General features: G+C 56.4%; 1 protein-coding gene across 12 annotated transcripts in view; it reads right to left on the bottom strand.

The window, feature by feature from the left end:
* Positions 1-16,183, bottom strand: part of BRD4 (bromodomain containing 4) — an 81,698-nt gene that overhangs the window by 1,791 nt on the left and 63,724 nt on the right. For 5 of the 12 annotated variants that reach the window (XM_074350559.1, XM_074350558.1, XM_074350561.1 and 2 more), the window contains 8 exons: positions 15,075-15,185; positions 5,894-5,946; positions 5,383-5,767; positions 4,181-4,777; positions 1,088-1,462; positions 824-954; positions 476-681; positions 156-393 (listed from right to left, as the gene is read on the bottom strand). In XM_074350559.1, coding sequence (XP_074206660.1) covers positions 156-393; positions 476-681; positions 824-954; positions 1,088-1,462; positions 4,181-4,777; positions 5,383-5,767; positions 5,894-5,946; positions 15,075-15,185 — 2,096 coding nt within the window. The other 7 variants (XM_074350557.1, XM_074350563.1, XR_012501625.1 and 4 more) reach the window with 7 other exon arrangements.

The raw sequence follows: 16,183 nt of genomic DNA, 5'->3' as shown, positions 1-16,183 counted from the left end.
GATGGATCTCTGCTTGCACACCCCAACTCAGAGAGTGAGTGCACCCTGCCTCTCTGGGTTCTGGGCCCCCTTTCTCACCAACTCCAAGGGTGGATGGATCCCTGCCCTGCGAGGTCCACCAGATCCCACCCCGCCACCCCCTAGACCCCACTCACCGCTTCCCGGCGCCTTCGCTCCTGCTCCTGCTTTCGGGCCAACTCCCTCTGCTGGTCCAGCATGGACTGGGGCTGGGAGCTCCGGGCCTGGGGGGCAGCGGCGGCGGCCACGGCAGCTGCCTGCTGCTGCTGCTGCTGCTGTTCCTGGCGCTGCTGCTGCTGCTGCTGCTCCTGGCGCCGACGCGCTTCCTCATGGGCTCGCCGGGCCTGCTCCAGAGCATCCTCATCCTCTCGGCTCCTGAGCAGGGCGGGACTCCTTGTCAGCACGGGCACCAGTGCAAGGTCTGGGAGCCCTGCGCTCACCCAGAGACCGCACCCACCTCATGCGCTCCTGCCGTAGCCGCTCCTTCTCCTTCTCTGCGTGCTCAGCCTGCGCTTTCAGGGCCTTCTCGCGCTCCTCCTTCTCCCGGGCCGCCCGGCGGAACTGCTCGAAGCTGTCACTTGATGACTTGGCTGTGGAGGATGGGGTGGTGGGATGCTTCTGCACCAGGCTAGCCCAGGATCCCATATTCTTGATTTTTAGGTCCTGCGAGGCAGAGAGACCATGGGGCAGATTAGGGACCCAGCTGTGTCTGGACTCCTCGAGAGAGGCCTGAAGTCTGAGGACACTCACCAATGCATCTCCCTGGAGTCAGGGTGAGGGGCACTCATGGGTCCACTGTTCCTACCTTTTTGGGTGCAACTGGTGTCTTCGGCTCTTGTTTCTGTTTGTCCTTGTCGGGGGCCCCTGGTGGGGGTGCGTTCTGCTCAGGGGGCCGAATCACAGGCCTCCCGACATCCACGGGCTTCATCTCAGGCCCTGGAACACAAACAGCCCATGGGCCTGTGCCCACCCCACCTCAGTGGGGCATGGTTGACCGGCCCACAGAAAGCTCACATCCAGCACAGGCCTGGGGGCCTCCACCTCGGCTGGGTGCGGAGAGGGCACTCACGCTGGGGCAGGTGGACGGGGGCCTTGATGTTCTCCGGATGCTTGGGGGGCTCCGGCCGCAGCGAGGGGCTGAAGGGCTCACTGCGGATGATGGGTGAGTGGATCTTCTCCTCTTTCACCACCACCAGGGGCTGGGGCTGGACCACAGAGGCCGCACGCAGCTCCTGGGATGGCACAGGCATGGCAGCCGGTGAGGCGGTCAGGCGCCCCTGGCCCTGGCTTGTGCCTGTCCCTGGGGGCCGTGGCCCAGCCCTGCCCTTTACCTGCTTCTTAGGCTGGACGTTTTGCTGGGGTGGCGACTGGTGGGTCAGGCTCTGGAACTGTGGCATCTGAGGGGAATGTATCATAAGCGGGGAGGGCGCTTCACGGAGGTGACCTAGGAGAGGAGATAGGAGCTTACCAGCAGGTTCGGTAGGGAGGCTGCCGGCCCTGGGCCCCTCTAGGCACATCCAACCCAAGGGAAGCCCCACAACGGCTGAGCCCCTGGCATGCTGGGTGCTGTGCTCAGTGTGCAGCAGGGCTCTGAAGCCATGAGCTCAGTCCTGCTGTTTGATACCATGTGTGTCAGAAAAAAAGTTCCCACTAGGAAACTTGGAGAAGTGCGGATCCTGATATTTTTGGTCCCACGTGAGTCTGAGCTTGAATACTTTTTAAAAGCTCTCCAGACAGTTCTCTGGTATGGCTTGGGTTAAATACCAGGGATGTCAAAAACCCCACAGAGCAGGCAGCCTAGGCCCCCTGCCGTCCCCATGTGGCTCGACTTGCCTGCCTAGACAATTGCTGTGGGCCAAGGGCCGGGTCCCCAGGAACCTCCCCAACACAACTCAGCCTTTGAGGCCCAGTCAGAGGAGGGGCGAAGCCTGGAACTGGCCTGCACCACAGCGCGAACGGTAGAACAGGTCTTGGACTCGTGGTTCTTGCAAAGTGGGCCAGCCCACTCAACCCTTATCCAACCAAAGGCTGGGGGACCCGGGTAGCCACAGGGTCCAAACATCCAGCACAGGCTAAGAACCCGGAAAGCCCCGCTACTGGCCCCTAGAAAAGGCCTGTCAAAGCACTTTAGCCTGATACTTTAGCTTCACTGGTGAGGAAACAGTCCTAGATCACAGCAGGCCAGCACCTCAGGACCAAGCAAGCTGTCAGAGCTGAGTCTCGTCTTTGACGACTCCACCCACCCCAATTACAGTATGTGGACACCCTCTTGCTTGAATCCCTGGTATGTCCTGGCCAGCTCCAGCGTGGGACAAGCCATACCTGTCCACTTAACATAGCCGCCTCTCTGCAGTGCCTTTGGTCCCGGCCCTGCCTTGTGCCTCATGCTGAACAACCTAAGCTGGGTGCTGCATGCCAGCCCTTCCACCAACCTCCTTCAGGACTACCTCCAGCTGCTGTCTGCCAGCACAGACACCCTTGGGCCCTCCACAGGTTCCCTAGCCAGAAGTGCCCATTTCCATGGGCCCAGAACAGATCTCAATGCCCCAGCTATGGTGGACCTCCCAGCCCCTTTAGAGCTGGAACTCACTACTAACCCTAGAAGTCAGAACAGCTGCTTGCAGATGACATGCCCATGAGCACCAGCCTGTCCCTGTGCCCTGGCTCCCGGCCTGTGTGACTGGTTTTGCTGGCCTTGGTGCTGGGCTGCCCAGGTCTGGCCCGGCCAGTGATCCATAAATACATGACTACAACGGCCTCTTGTCTGGGATGGCTCCCCTGCTGAGGATTACCTGGATGATGGCAGGCTCTCAGGCCCACGACTTACAGGAATCTCCTGCCCACTGGTGGCTTCATCCACTAGAACCTAGACAGGAGCCCAGTGGCTCAGGGGTGGTGCCTGCAAGTTGGCTAGATGCCCAGGGATGCCTGCCAAGCCTCTTTGGACGCCAACAACTTGGCCTTTGGCCCAAATTCCCCAGCTGGGCTCCAGCCCACATCATCCCCTGTGACCCATTTCAGGCCACAAGAGCTCAGGGGGAGATGGGCCCAGAGACTCAAAGCACAGGTAACCAGAGGGAACCTGTCCTGCCCCAAGTGCTGACTCTTCCAAAGGCACCTCATCACCTGCCCATCACTGGTCCCCACAGGGAAACCCAGCGTTGCTCAAGGGTGGAAAACAGGCACAGCTGCATGGCTGCTGGGACCACCACTGGTCTTTCCCAAGGAGGTCAGCCAGCTGTTCTTGGCTCAGGGTGTGCAGCGATCCACTTGGCACCTGGCAGCTTTTGCGGGGTTTAGGAGCAGTCACAGCCTAAAGTTAAAAGCCTTGTTGTTTAATTTGCAGGCACCACCCACTGCGCCCCCCAAGCCAGGCTGCACAGTCTACATGCCAAGTCCAGGAATCTCAACCCTGACCCTCACACGTCACCACATCATGAGGCATCTGCTAGAACACTGCCCCACCATGGTTGCCAGAACGTTTTGGTCAGACACCTGAAAAACAAGTGCCTAGGGAAGGTGAGAGGGCATGGCCTGCACAATACCACTGACAGGAAAAGGACAGCTTGGATCAGGCTGGAGACTGGGAGCAGGAGACAGGAACGGCTCATGGGTGAGCCCTGGGCTACTTTTAAGTCTTGACCCAATTCTCTCTGACATGGTCCCAGCTCCACCAGGGGGGCTTCCCAACACCAAAAGCAGAGCATCTGTTTTCTGCAGGTTCCCAAACAGACCTGTCCCTGGCTATGCCTGGAACTCACACCCTACTGTTTATTAAACTAGCTCCTGCTTGTCCTCTGGTCACCTCCTCCAAGAAGCCTGTCCCAACCCCCAGAGGTGAAGCAGGTGCCACCTCTGAGCTCGTGGCTTCCCAACCTAGCAGGAATCACGATGAGCTGTGACTTGACTATGAGTTCCAGAAAGGGGTCAACAGGGGCCTGATTCCGTCATCTCAGCTTATAAGCAAGATGAACAACTGATAAAAGACAATTCATGAAGTATCATCACCCTCTTTCAGCTATTCCTCTCGAACCCCAGGGCCTTCGAGGCTCAGCTCTGAGCCCATCTCAGCCTGCAGCACAAACTGACCCATCTGGCTTCTCAAGAACGAAACTCGACCTAGCGCCAGCCTCCCCAGGGCCCAGGGGCGGGCGGCACTTACCAGTTGAGTAGGGGTCTGACTTGTGGTGCCGGGGTGAAGGGTGGTGCTGGATGACTTGCTGAGGCTTGGCGGGCTGTGGTGGGGGTGGCTGCTGGCCCGTGGGCGGGTGGGAGGGCTGCTGGCCGGGGGGCGGTGGGGGTTGCTGGATATGGGCTGGGAACTGCATGGGCTGCATGTGCACGGGCCGTGTTGGGGGCTGGTGCTGTGGCTGGGGGGGCGGCTGTGGCTGGGGGGGCGGCGGAGGTGGCTGCTGCTGCTGCTGCTGTAGCTGCTGCTGCACCGAGGGGTGGGGTGGGGGCGGCAGGGGGGCTGGGGGCTGGGACTGCACCTTCACGGAAGGGAGTAGTGGTGTAGGGGGCTGCACCTTCTGCAGTTGCTGCAAATAGAGCTGCATCTGCATGGAGGTGAGGGGTGGGGCAGGCGGATCTTCATCCTCCTGCAGCAGCACTTGGGGGGGCTGAGCCATGGGGGGCTGCGGGAGCAGGGGCGGCTGGGCCAGGGCAGGCGACACGGCCGGGGGCCGGGCGGCCTTGGGGGGCAGGGCGGCAGCTCGGTTACTGGGCCGTGATGGCTGCTGAGGCAGCGCATTGTGCAAAGCTGGAAGGACACAACAGCGCGGCAGTGAGGCTCACGTGCCCCGCGGCCCCCAGCCCAACCTTTCCACTCCACCCTGACCTCCTGCTTGTCTCTCTCCAACTGGCAATCTCTCCCCATCTTCCTCGGCTTCCCACAAACTCAAGAACAAGGACAGTTTCCAGGCAGAGCTATGGGATCGGGCCCCTCGCCAGCATCACCCTGCCCTGCGCTCCATGAGCCCAACCTTCCTCCTTTCCAAGTGCTTCCCACTTTCACACTCGCCCTGCAGGTCTCAAAGCAAGCCTTGCCTGAAACCCACAGGTATGTCCTCTCTGCGGTGAGCGTGTGTCCCCTCAACCTCCACTGCTGACTGGGAGCTGCGGAGGAGTCACACCTTTCTCCATCTGACACAATGGCTGGCCCAGCAGAAGACCTGAGCCATTATCTTCTGTACCAAAGCACTAACTCTCCATGCAAAGCCCACCCTGGGGCCTCTTGTGTAATTTCCAAAAAGGTCCTGGGAAGCTGCTGACCTCCCCTTAGAGATGAGACAACTGAGACTCTGAAAGTCACCCAGGGTGGGAAGGGGACCTCCCGACACCTCGGCAGGTGTGGCTGCAGCTCACCTGGAGGAGAGACCACCGAGTGCTGGTTGAGATGAGGCGGAGTGCTGTGCTCGGGAGGCTGGGGCAGGTGAGGGGGCAGCTCAGGCTGCGGCAGGTGCAGGATGGGCTGGGTGAAGTGGCCAATGGGGTCGAAGACGCTGCCTGGGAGTTGGGGTTCCAGGACGGGCACCTGGGCGGTGATGAAGGGCGGAGGCGAGGACTTCATCGCGGGGGCTGCCTGCTGTGGCATGGAGGGTGGGGGTGGTGGGGGTGGGGGCTGCGGCTGCGGCTGCGGCTGCGGCTGCGGCGGCGGTGGAGGCGGTGGAGGCTGCTGGGGAGGCGGTGGGGGCTGCTGGGGCACGGGGGCCGGGGCCTGCTGCATCTGCTGATGGTGGTGGTGATGGTGCTGCAGACAGACAGGTTGATGTCAGGCAAGCCGAACCTGCCTGGGTCAGACATAGGGGCCCCCCAGGGCCCACAAAGACAGGTGGCTACTGCTCACCTTCTACAGGACACCCCCGAGACCACATACCTTCTTCTGCTCCCTCCCGGGGTGCCCCTTCTTTTTTGACTTCGGAGCCATCTCTGTGGAGGAAAACAGATGGTGGTGAGGCTACGGGGAGAAGACTGGGAGCTGGTTTTGGATGCAGAGTGAGAAGAAAACAGAGGGTGAGTTCACGAGAAGGGCCAGTGACAGTGAGAGGGAGGGTGGCTGGGTTCTGTCTGGGATGGGAGTTGGTCACGGGGGAAGGAAAGACACGTTGGGTGTCACCTATCCATTTGCCTGCTACTTTTTTCTAGTGGGGACCATGCCTGAAAAGCTGCCCTACCAAGTTCCAGACCACCAACTCCATTAAAAGATGACACCCAAGTGCACTGGGAGCTGAGCTATGGAGACCTCCTTGCCCAAAGCCTCCCCATATTTGCTAGTCAGAGGCCACCAGAGTGACCTGAGCATCTGCATCCCATCCTGCTTTGCCTTGGAACAACCATGGTGTTTGAAATGATCATGTCCATTTGACAGATTAGCGAAGTGAGGCTGAGAGAAATTAAGAGACTTGCCCCAGGCCACATAACTAAAAATTAACAACTCGGCGGCCTCCAACTGCATTGTCTCTTGAAGCTCACTCCTTCCCATTCTCCCATGGGAAGCAGAGATGCATGATTTGGGATGAGAGAGATCAGTGACGTCAGCATGGGCCAAAGCCCGAGCACTTTGTGAAGGGAGAGGAGAAAGGAAGGCCAGCCAGCCAACCTCCTTGGATGACCAGGAGCAAAAAGGGGAGGTGCTAATATCATGGCCAACAAAGGAAGAGTCCACTGGTCAGACTCCCCTTGCCCGCAGGAGACTGGCCTCAGAGAAGTTCCTGTGTTGGGATACTGTCAACGTGCTGCAGGGAGAAATCCCAGTTCCTCAGGAGCCGATGACTTGTTGCTGCCACTGTGTGGATGCATCTGGGGTGTGCCTGTCTCTGTGAGGACTGTGTAAGCACCAGCATGACTCCCTCCGCCCCTACTCCAGAGATTTATGCTAAGGAACTTTTGCTGGATGGATGCCCTTTGCCAAACACTGCTGGGTGTAAACCCGAGAGGGAGAGAGGGAGGGGAGGCTTGGCAAGTGCTCAAGGGCTAGAAAATAAGTCACCAACCATCAGGTGGGAGGGGGGACCCAGGATGCCTTTCGGATTCTTGTCCCTGAGAGGCACCTCATGGCTTTGCCTGGCATCTCGAGCTCCTTGCCAGGGTTCTGGCTCTTGCTGCTGGTGTTGGAGGACACATGCCCAAAGCAGAGTAACCTCCACTGGAAGCTGCTTCACGGAGGGCTGTGCTAAGCTTCTGTGAGGTGCGTGGCGTCAGGGTGCAGTGTGCCACCCAAAGGGATGAGAAGGGACCTCATGCCCTGCAAGAGCTCACCATTTCATGCAAGAGACAAGACAGTGACACAGACCTCAGCAGCTACAGACGTATGTCCTCATACAAATGGCAGCAACTGGGGACACCTGGGACATGGGAACTGCAGGCCCAGTCCCAAACCCAAAGACTAGAGATGCCAGCATACAGAGCTCAGGACTCTTTGGGTCACATATGAAACTTGGTCACACATACAAAAGGGAGAAGTCTGGATGATCTGCAGGACCAGGGTTCAGGATGTCTGGCAGCCCCAGGGTGGAGAAGGAACACTGGACTATAGAGGCTGGAGGCCCAGACCAAGAGAACCTTATATACACGAGGGTAAAGTCTGGTACACAGAGGCTGCTGAGCCAAAGGAGTGGGAGAAAGAGGCCAGGGCATTCAACCAGGCTGGGCTCCTCTCCCAGCATGGATTTCAGTAACATAAACTGCAGCTCAAGGGAGGCTGGGGGCAGCTGCTCCCATGCTGGTATGCCTTTGGGGGGCCTGGGGGAAGAAAGGGGCCAATGGGTAAAATTTGACCAGTAGAAGACACTGTGTTGCAGGGAGAAGGCTGGGTGGGGCCAGGATGGCCTGTCATCTCGGCCTTGGGGAGAAACACCTCTTTCCACCATAAAAGAGGGACAGTAGCTCTCCGAGCCCTCATACCTCCCCACAGCCATGAGCAGAGAGGCCCACGAGGGAACTAGGGGGACACAGTGCAACGGGGCCCTAATGGTTTCAGGGAGCAGGTCTCAGATGCCTTAGAAAAGTCACCAGGAGTATCCTCCCAGGGCCCCGCTGAGGTGCTGAGTGGGGCAGGCCTAGAGTGGGAGAGAACGTGGGAGGTGCACAGCAGACCCCCAGGACCAGAGAACTGAGGGGGCCGGCAGGGGGGACCAAAGGGTGCTGGAGCCTGTTTGGGACAGCCACGCCTGGCTCATGTGGCCCGAGCCTTGTATTGGAGTTACTGGTAGGAAAACAAGACAGGAAGTGCACAACTTTACAACACACCAGCCCCAAGACACCCCCACACAAAACTCTCTAGAAAGGGTTACATGAAGATGGCCTCAAGTACTGTGTGATCTTTATTCCATGAAAATCTTGAACTCAACACAAATTTTATCTTTACATAGATGGCAATTGTACAAAGAATTAAAAGTTTTTTGTAAAATCTGATTAAAACACTGATTCCTCCCCACTCCCTCCCCCCAACTCAAGGGAAGGAGACAGGACAAAAGGTTAAGGGCAGAGGTGTGGAGCCCATCAACTGAACCGACCGGGAGCCTCAGCACCAGCAGACACCTTGGCCTCCCACCCCTCCAGCAACTCATCAGGCCCGGCTGGCACCTCCCACTGCCCGCACGTTGGAAGCTGCTGACAAGGGGTGAGTGGGCTTCTGCTCTTTCTGCTCTGTTCCTGGGGCACCAGGTATAGGTGACAGCTTGAGTCTAAAAATCAAGTTCTCTGCCAGATGTAAGTCCCATAGGCAAGAAGGACAGGATTCCTGGAGAGCGAGGGTGCAAGGACCACACAGGAGAGCTGGTCTGTGGCTATGGCCCATGCGCACACGTGTGGGAAAGGGTAGGGCAGTACCACAGGCCGACACTGTGGGAATCTAGCCTTCCATTTGTTCCAAGACGGCAAAATCTTCCCAGAAAGACAATGCCAGTGGCTTCCTAACTGTCCTGTGGGAATCTCCGGGCATGAAGCAACCCTGGCTTGAGCCAGGCAGAGCTGCACTGGGAACCCATCAGGCACAGGCCAAAGGGCAGCTCAAAATAGTCTGGCAAATGGAGCCTGACTGGAAGCTAACTGGCCAGAGGGTCAGGGAGCAATCTAGGAACTTCCAAGTATCAGTGCAGGGCCCTGGAGGTTCTGGGGAGGCTGAAACTAGAACCCAAGGCCAAGGCTGGTCTGGGACAGTTAGAGCTGCTTGGGCCTACGGCCCCAAGGAGCTGGGGATGGGCGCCAGGATTTGCACACACGCAGTGGCCAGCTGCACCTCTCTAGCCTGCCCCGAGCTCCAGAAGGCAGACTCCAAGATGCCAGGAGACGGTTAGGCCTTGAAGCGCACACAACCTACACTGAGAACAAAATAGCTCTGACACGCAGATGCTATTCCTTAGGGGATTTCTCACGTCAGGCAGTTTTCCGCTGAGACGCTGGATTCGTGACCAAAAAAGGGCTGGTATTTATTTTTAGAGCAAAAAAAGCCTATTCAGTGTCTCTTAGAGGGCTGGATAATGTGGCTACCCTGGTCTGCCCCACCCTCAGTGGCTGTCATCATTCTAGAGGACTAAAGACTAGGAGGGTACTTGCACTGGCAGTGCCTCTCAGAAACGTGCATGGAACAGGCCCCGAAGGCTCTGATGCCCTCACCATCAAATGGTCCAGCACACTGGGTCTCAAGAGTCCTTTCTTTCTCACTAACCCAGATCCCGACCCTACTGAGGACAGGGATAAGCTAGAGGAGCCAGGGCAGCTGGCTGCGCAGCCACTCCTCCCCAGACTTCCCTCACTAATGGCCTGCCTGGCAGCTCCTGACCACTGCAGCCTGCTTCTAATTACCTAGAAAGGACGGGAGGCAGTCTAAGAGGTACCTTCCCCATTCGACTCTCAGAGAAAAGAACAAAGAAGTTGGGGAAATGCCCAAATGGCAATAATGGGAACAGTGAAAACAGGAGGACTCCTGGGGGCTGTGTCAGCTGTGGCTGGTGACAGCCTCTGGCTAACGGAGCCTCATAGGCCACCGGAGAGAAGGCATGCTGAGGGACAGCCCCGATGAGCCTTCGGGCCCAGCTGGCCTCCTCTAAAGCCCCGTTCCTCATTTGGGGAAGCTCTAGATGTTAGCATGTTCTTCCTTAGGCTGAATGGTATCTTTCCTGGGCTAATGTCATTGCAAGGTCCAGGAGAGAAGTAGTTAGGATCCAGAGTCCCGGAAAAAGAGGGAGGATTGAAGAGAAAACATTTGTGATAGGGCCTTGCACACAGAGCAGCACCACATGTATGCGTGTGCAGGGGGGATTGTTATCACCCTTTGAAAGATGCCACCCACCCAGAGGATCCCAGACAACCAGGGAGGCTGGGTGGGACAGCCAGGCAGTCTTTACACAGGAGGCCACGGGCTGGGCAGCCAGGCAGGCAGCCTTCCCAGAGGCGGGACTAGGCGTGAGCTGCTGGACATGACTAATCCACCCCGGGGAACAGGCCCAGGGCTCTGAGGAATTCCATAACTTGATGGAGTCCTGTCCCTTTCACGGAAGAAAATGGACTTAAGCTATAGCTTGCTGGGAAGGAATCTGGAACTGAAGACCGTTTTATTAAGAGTCCGTGTCCAATGATTAGGCAGGACCTACATAGAGGGAGAGAGAAACCAGTGTGAGAGAAATGGTGTGGAATGTACCATTCAAGTCATAAGAACAGAAGAACCGCAGACTGAGCCAGCCTCCTGTGCCCTGTTTGCTGACAGGGCACAAGAGAACAGTGCCGCAGACTAGGAGTTCCGCCCCCTTCCTGGCCAGCTGCAGTGGGGACAGACCCACCTTCCCCTTAGAAGGGCCTTGGATCCGGAAGGCGTGGATGTCTCCAGAACCGCCCTGAGCCTGTTTATGCTTCTAGACAGAACTGCTTCCAGTAATGAATGAGTTCCATGTGCGCCGAGTACACGCTGCTGTTTCCTTTACTGGTCTTTGCATTTGAGAGGCTCCCCTGACTGTTCTCCTTGCCATCACTTCTGAAGACCAGCCTGGTGTGCCACACCCATTAGGCACCCACTGATTCGAGGATATCCCCCCAGGGTCTGCTTTTCTGCCATCTTGCGTATCTCAGGGAGGTGACGCTGACCCTTCCTCAGGACTTGGGTGGAAGGAGGAAAAGCCCCCAAGAAAGGGGCTCTGGAGTGCAGGACCTCTAGCTAACAGCTTCACCTCCGCATTCCTACAAACCTCAAGAAACAAGCAAAAAATTATAAAAAGAGGAGCCAGTTACAGGAGAAGAACAAATACAAAAATAAAAACAGGTTGAGGCGGAAAAGTTGTCCTTTCTTTTTCCAGGGCATCAAATGCAGCTCCCCTTGCCCGGGGAGGGGGCATGGGACTCGTCCCCACCCACACAGCAGAGCAGATGCTTCTGCTAGAGTCACAGACACAACCAACACTGCACTCCCATGGTCCCCAAGTGCGTGTGTGGGAAAAACCCGCCCACCAGCCAGTCTCTCATTCAGGGCACATTCCACAGGGCTCACCCTTGCCCATGAAGCTCCAGAATACTTCCAGCTGCAACCCCAGCATGTGTGGGTGTGTGAGGGGTCACCTGGCAATTCAGGTCGACCAGCTATAGCCTTGTGCTCCAGATCTCTCCCACCCCCACCTCTGCCAGGGGACTTACTCTTTCCCCAAGAGTACACATCACAGCCTTGGCGCAGGCAGCAGCGGGCCCCAAGATGAGACTGGAACTCAGCCCTTCCAAGACACTCCCCCGGGGTGGGGGTGGGAGGTCGCGGAAGCTGAGGTTGGCTGTCTGGGAAGAATGCTCCATGGCCTCTGCCTGCACTTTCCAGCTCAAATCTTTCCAAAACACCAAGCATTCCTTTTCCCCCTGAGGCTATTAAGAAACACCCACATGCACTGATCCTGGGAAAAGGAAACCAGGAGACTAAAATAGCTGGAGTGTGCTCCCTCTGCAACTAGAAGACCAGGACCAAGTCCAAGAAAATTACCCCAGAATTCCCTGAATCGTCGTCCCAGCCTAGGCCAGGGGCATTCTTCAGTGGGACAGGAGCTGTGTCCCCACCTCTGCCCATAAAGACCTGTGGAGGGCGGGGGACATTTGGGAAGACCCAGGCATCAGCAATGTGACAGAGGGGAAGTTGAAGACGGCTAAGGGCAGTGGGAGGGAGGCACTTATACCACTGCCGCTCCCTTTGCAATACTGAACCCTCAAACGGATCCAGAGTTGGGCCAAAATCAAAGCTCAATGAAAGTCCACGACCAACAGCTGGGTTCAAAGGATATGGTGGGACTGGCCAAAATTTCTGCATGCTGCTGGGTGGGAGGAGGAACACATGGTGGCCTGGGACAGAGATGGTGAAGAAACACCCCCTCTGCCCCAGTCTGTGGACACACCACCTTCCTGAACAGCAGCCTGGCCCCAAGGACCAGCCCCATATCCCAAGCAGTTGGCAACAACCTTGCCTATGGACAGTGGCCAGAGAGCAGTCCACATACCACCACCCTAGCCCCAATTTACTGCCTCTGTTCAATTTCTTTCGGTGATTCACGTCTTGGGGCTCTGTCAGCACAACTGACAAAAACAGGTCCTTTCAGGAATTTCGGCTCTAATCCAAATGGAAACACAAGAATAAGAAGGGCAAAACAATTAAGCCCCCAAAGACCAAGAGAAATACCTTCAGTGCCCCCCACCAGCCCTACCCACGAAGGCAGAAACACCTATAACTGGTCATTGAAATCTACCTAGCTCCATGGACCCAGTACAAGCAGCTGCTGGAGTTTCCTGTGTGGGACTGGGTGGTAGATGGCCACATACAGTGGTACCAGGGTGCAGGCTGCCACTTTGGGACCTGTAGAGTCTGAGCCACAAGGCACAAACCTACAGGGTAGGTCCTTCCCAAGAGCAAAAGCAAAAGCTCTCAGCTGGCCCCCGACAGAGCTTTCCAATGAACACAGATGACAAAGGAAAAGCCAGGACCACGAAAACAAAGGAGAGCCTCGCAAAACCCAAGGTAGGGAGGGTGCCGGGGGAGAGGAAGGAGCTGGAGGCCGCCGAAGGAGCCGCCAGGGCTGGACTGCTGGAGCCTGGGAGCCTGCAGCCTGGCGGCTCTGAGACTGTAAATCTCTCTCTCCTTCCCGCCAGGACAGCTGTTCCCAGGACTCTCAGATTACTTGTTGCACAATCTTTCCACTTTCTTTAAAATGGGGGAAAATGAAAAAAGTAAGAAATGCTGTCATGTTTGCTTCATAGCAGGGGTGTAGGGCACTCAAGAACCCAGGAATTTTCCTGCTTAAAGCAAACACCCTGAAGAGTTCAGTGGCCAGGGACAAAGGTCATAGTCACAGATTCACAACTGGGACATCAGGATGTGACGGTAACAGCCCCCTAAGATGCCATGTTGGGTGGGGCCAAGCCACACTGTTTTAACTGTCTAGTCTCTGTCAGTTTCAGTTTTGGGGGTTTTCTTTGGTTGCTCAGACCCTTAGGGAAAAAGCCTGCTAAACCCCAAGCAGGAGCAGCCCTACAAGAAAATGTAGGTGAGAAACCCCAGAGGCAAAGGCAAACCTGAGGCCGGGCTGGAACTGAAAGTGAGAAGTCAGTAGTCATCAGGAATGCTAACTGGGCCCAAGAACACGGCCATTCACCAGGCTGAGGGCAGTGGGCCCCGGCCTGGGGCCAGCCCTTCCTGAGCAAGTATAGGGTGTGGTGCCCCCTGCTGGTTGACATATTTTTTTAAAAAAAGCAATGGAGGGGGATGCGGGTTAGGAAGGAAAAAGGGTAAGAGACAGCAACAGAGGTGATCAGCAAACTACTCACAGCAGCCTCTGCAAACAACAGATCAATAAATACAGAACATAATTAATTTCATGTCACTTTGGCCCACTGAAAACGAGGTAGGCCAGAGCATTTGGAGTTCTACGGAAGTCCTCACCAACCTCCAAGGTGAGCCCTACTACTCACTTGGAAAGCCTGGTGCCCTTACTGTAAGAAGATGAATAGTGACAAGGCCCAGAGGCCCCCTTGTCCCAGCTTTGCTGCACAGAGGCAGGCTGAGCCGATACGAGGACCTGTGGACCCACACACCTCAGCGCAGCATCACTCTTCCCAACTGCTATAAGTTGTCCTCAAACTTCTTAGTGTGGCCCCTGGGCACCACCAGGTCACATTATTTATTTATGTGAACCGATGAAGTGGAGCTTATCGTTTATTTCCAGTTAGAAAGAACATGCCAGCAATCTTTGTTGCCCAAACACATTTCCCACTGTGGATGTGCACAATGCAGCCCGCCAATTCTCTGCTCAGCTAATGGAGCTAAACTTGCCCAAAGACAACCCCGTGTGCCCAGGCACAGATGGCCAGCTCCACCTCACGTAACAGGCTGGTCACCAGGGTTCTTCGCTAGCCTCTTCTCTGGACCAAGCTGACCATCTGCTCCCCTGAGAAAAACCAGGAAAGCTTATAACTGGAGAAGTCTCCTTCCCTACCACCACGCAACTGTCAGCATCTCCACCTGCCCCCACCTCCTACATCAAAGCTGCTCCTCAAGTGTGCCAGAGGGCACAGATGCGGGCCGATGGAGCACGGAGGGAAGAAACTGTTAGAAGTACAGGACATACATATCCCAAGTGCGTGTAGAAAAAAGCAGTCAATGCAGCAGTGAGCACACCCTGGGGAAGGTGGCAGTACCCTAAGCCCAGAGCACAGCAGAAATGAAAGCAGGCTGCTCCACACCTGCCAAAACACATCACCTGGAAGGGCTGTGCTGCATGCAGCTGTGATGCAGGGAAGACCATTGAGGCTGGGCAGGGTCACACTAAGATCAATTCCATCATCTGTCCTCCATTCTCTTTCCCCGGGGCTCTGCAGTTTCAACACCCTTGGCCACTTGTCCTCCCCTGCAGCCCAGGTCACAAAGAGACAGGTGCTGGGCTACCCATCACCCCAGTCAAAGATTAACATGGCAGCCAGGAAGACGGACAGATGAGAGGGCCCAGCAAGTTCTTCTTATGACTGCCATCTCTGGTCTCTAGTAGCCTGGACACAGGACTGAGCACAGGGAGCAACAAAACTCTAAGTTAAAGACATCTAACCTGTTTCAGAGTCTTCGCTGTCAGAGGAGCTGGACTCGCTGGTGCTCTCCGACTCGGAGGACGAGAAGCCCTTCATCTTGGAGGAGCCGGCAATCACATCAACTTTCTCAGCTGCAATAAAGCAACAAGGACAGTTGTCAGGCAGGACCCTGAGTTCCATGAGCCAGAGGGCTGGCTGCTCCTAATGGCTGGCTACGGTTATTCCAGACCCCAGCCAGTGTCACACTTCCCAGCGGTTAGCTGACAGTCTGTCATGCACGCCAACCAAAAACTTGGCTTATCCCGGACTTTTTAAGGTCCCTCCAGTCTCTCAAAATACCCTCTTACAGGAGTCACTGAGGATTAGGAGACCAGGGTAGGAGGGAATTCCCTAACACAAGGCAGTGCTGGGCTTATGCTCGTCAGCTACTTTTCTGGCAGTGTGTGAAGAGGACCTAAAGGTGACACAACAGCCAGAGGCAAAGCAAGACAAAAGACAGAGCCCCAGTGGATCTCCCAGCACTTCAGCATGCAGACCCAGACCGGGGAGAGTGTCACCATGTGGCACCCTGGGGAGAGGCCCAAGGACCCCAGGGGTCAGTGTGGGCTGGGACAAAGACTGTGTGCAAAGTTCTGACGTGGATTAAATCCTACTAGTTCTAAGTCAAAAACTGTGAGCTAACACAAGGCCCTGATAACACAAAAGAGCTGCCTGAAGGACTTGCAAAGAGGGGACTACACAGAGCTAGAGAAGACAGCAGGCAGGTGCAGCCTTTCCTCCTAGCCATGCCCCACCAGAGATCTGAGAGGTGGGGGGGCAGGGAGCTGTTGGGGAAGACTTAGTGGCAGGCAACCGAGGATGAAAGCTGCTGCTGCTTAGAGCAAGGCTTAGGACACCAAGGTGTGCAGGCAGACCCCAGATGGATACCGGCCAGATAAGTCAAGAAAGGCACCAACAGCACACAGCAGGGTCGAATGTGATGTCATAACCCTTCAGAAGTTTCAAGGTTTCTACGTTGAGGACACAGGTTTTATAACTGGGGGTGGGGTGTGGGGAGGATCCTGCAAAGGGAGAGGGTCAAGACTGGACAGCAGAGCTAACTGAAAACCGAAGGTGCCAACAGGGGCCT

This window comes from Camelus bactrianus, chromosome 22, assembly GCF_048773025.1.
Source record: "Camelus bactrianus isolate YW-2024 breed Bactrian camel chromosome 22, ASM4877302v1, whole genome shotgun sequence".
NCBI lineage: Eukaryota > Metazoa > Chordata > Mammalia > Artiodactyla > Camelidae > Camelus > Camelus bactrianus.
This window is presented reverse-complemented; position numbering and strand designations above follow the sequence as displayed.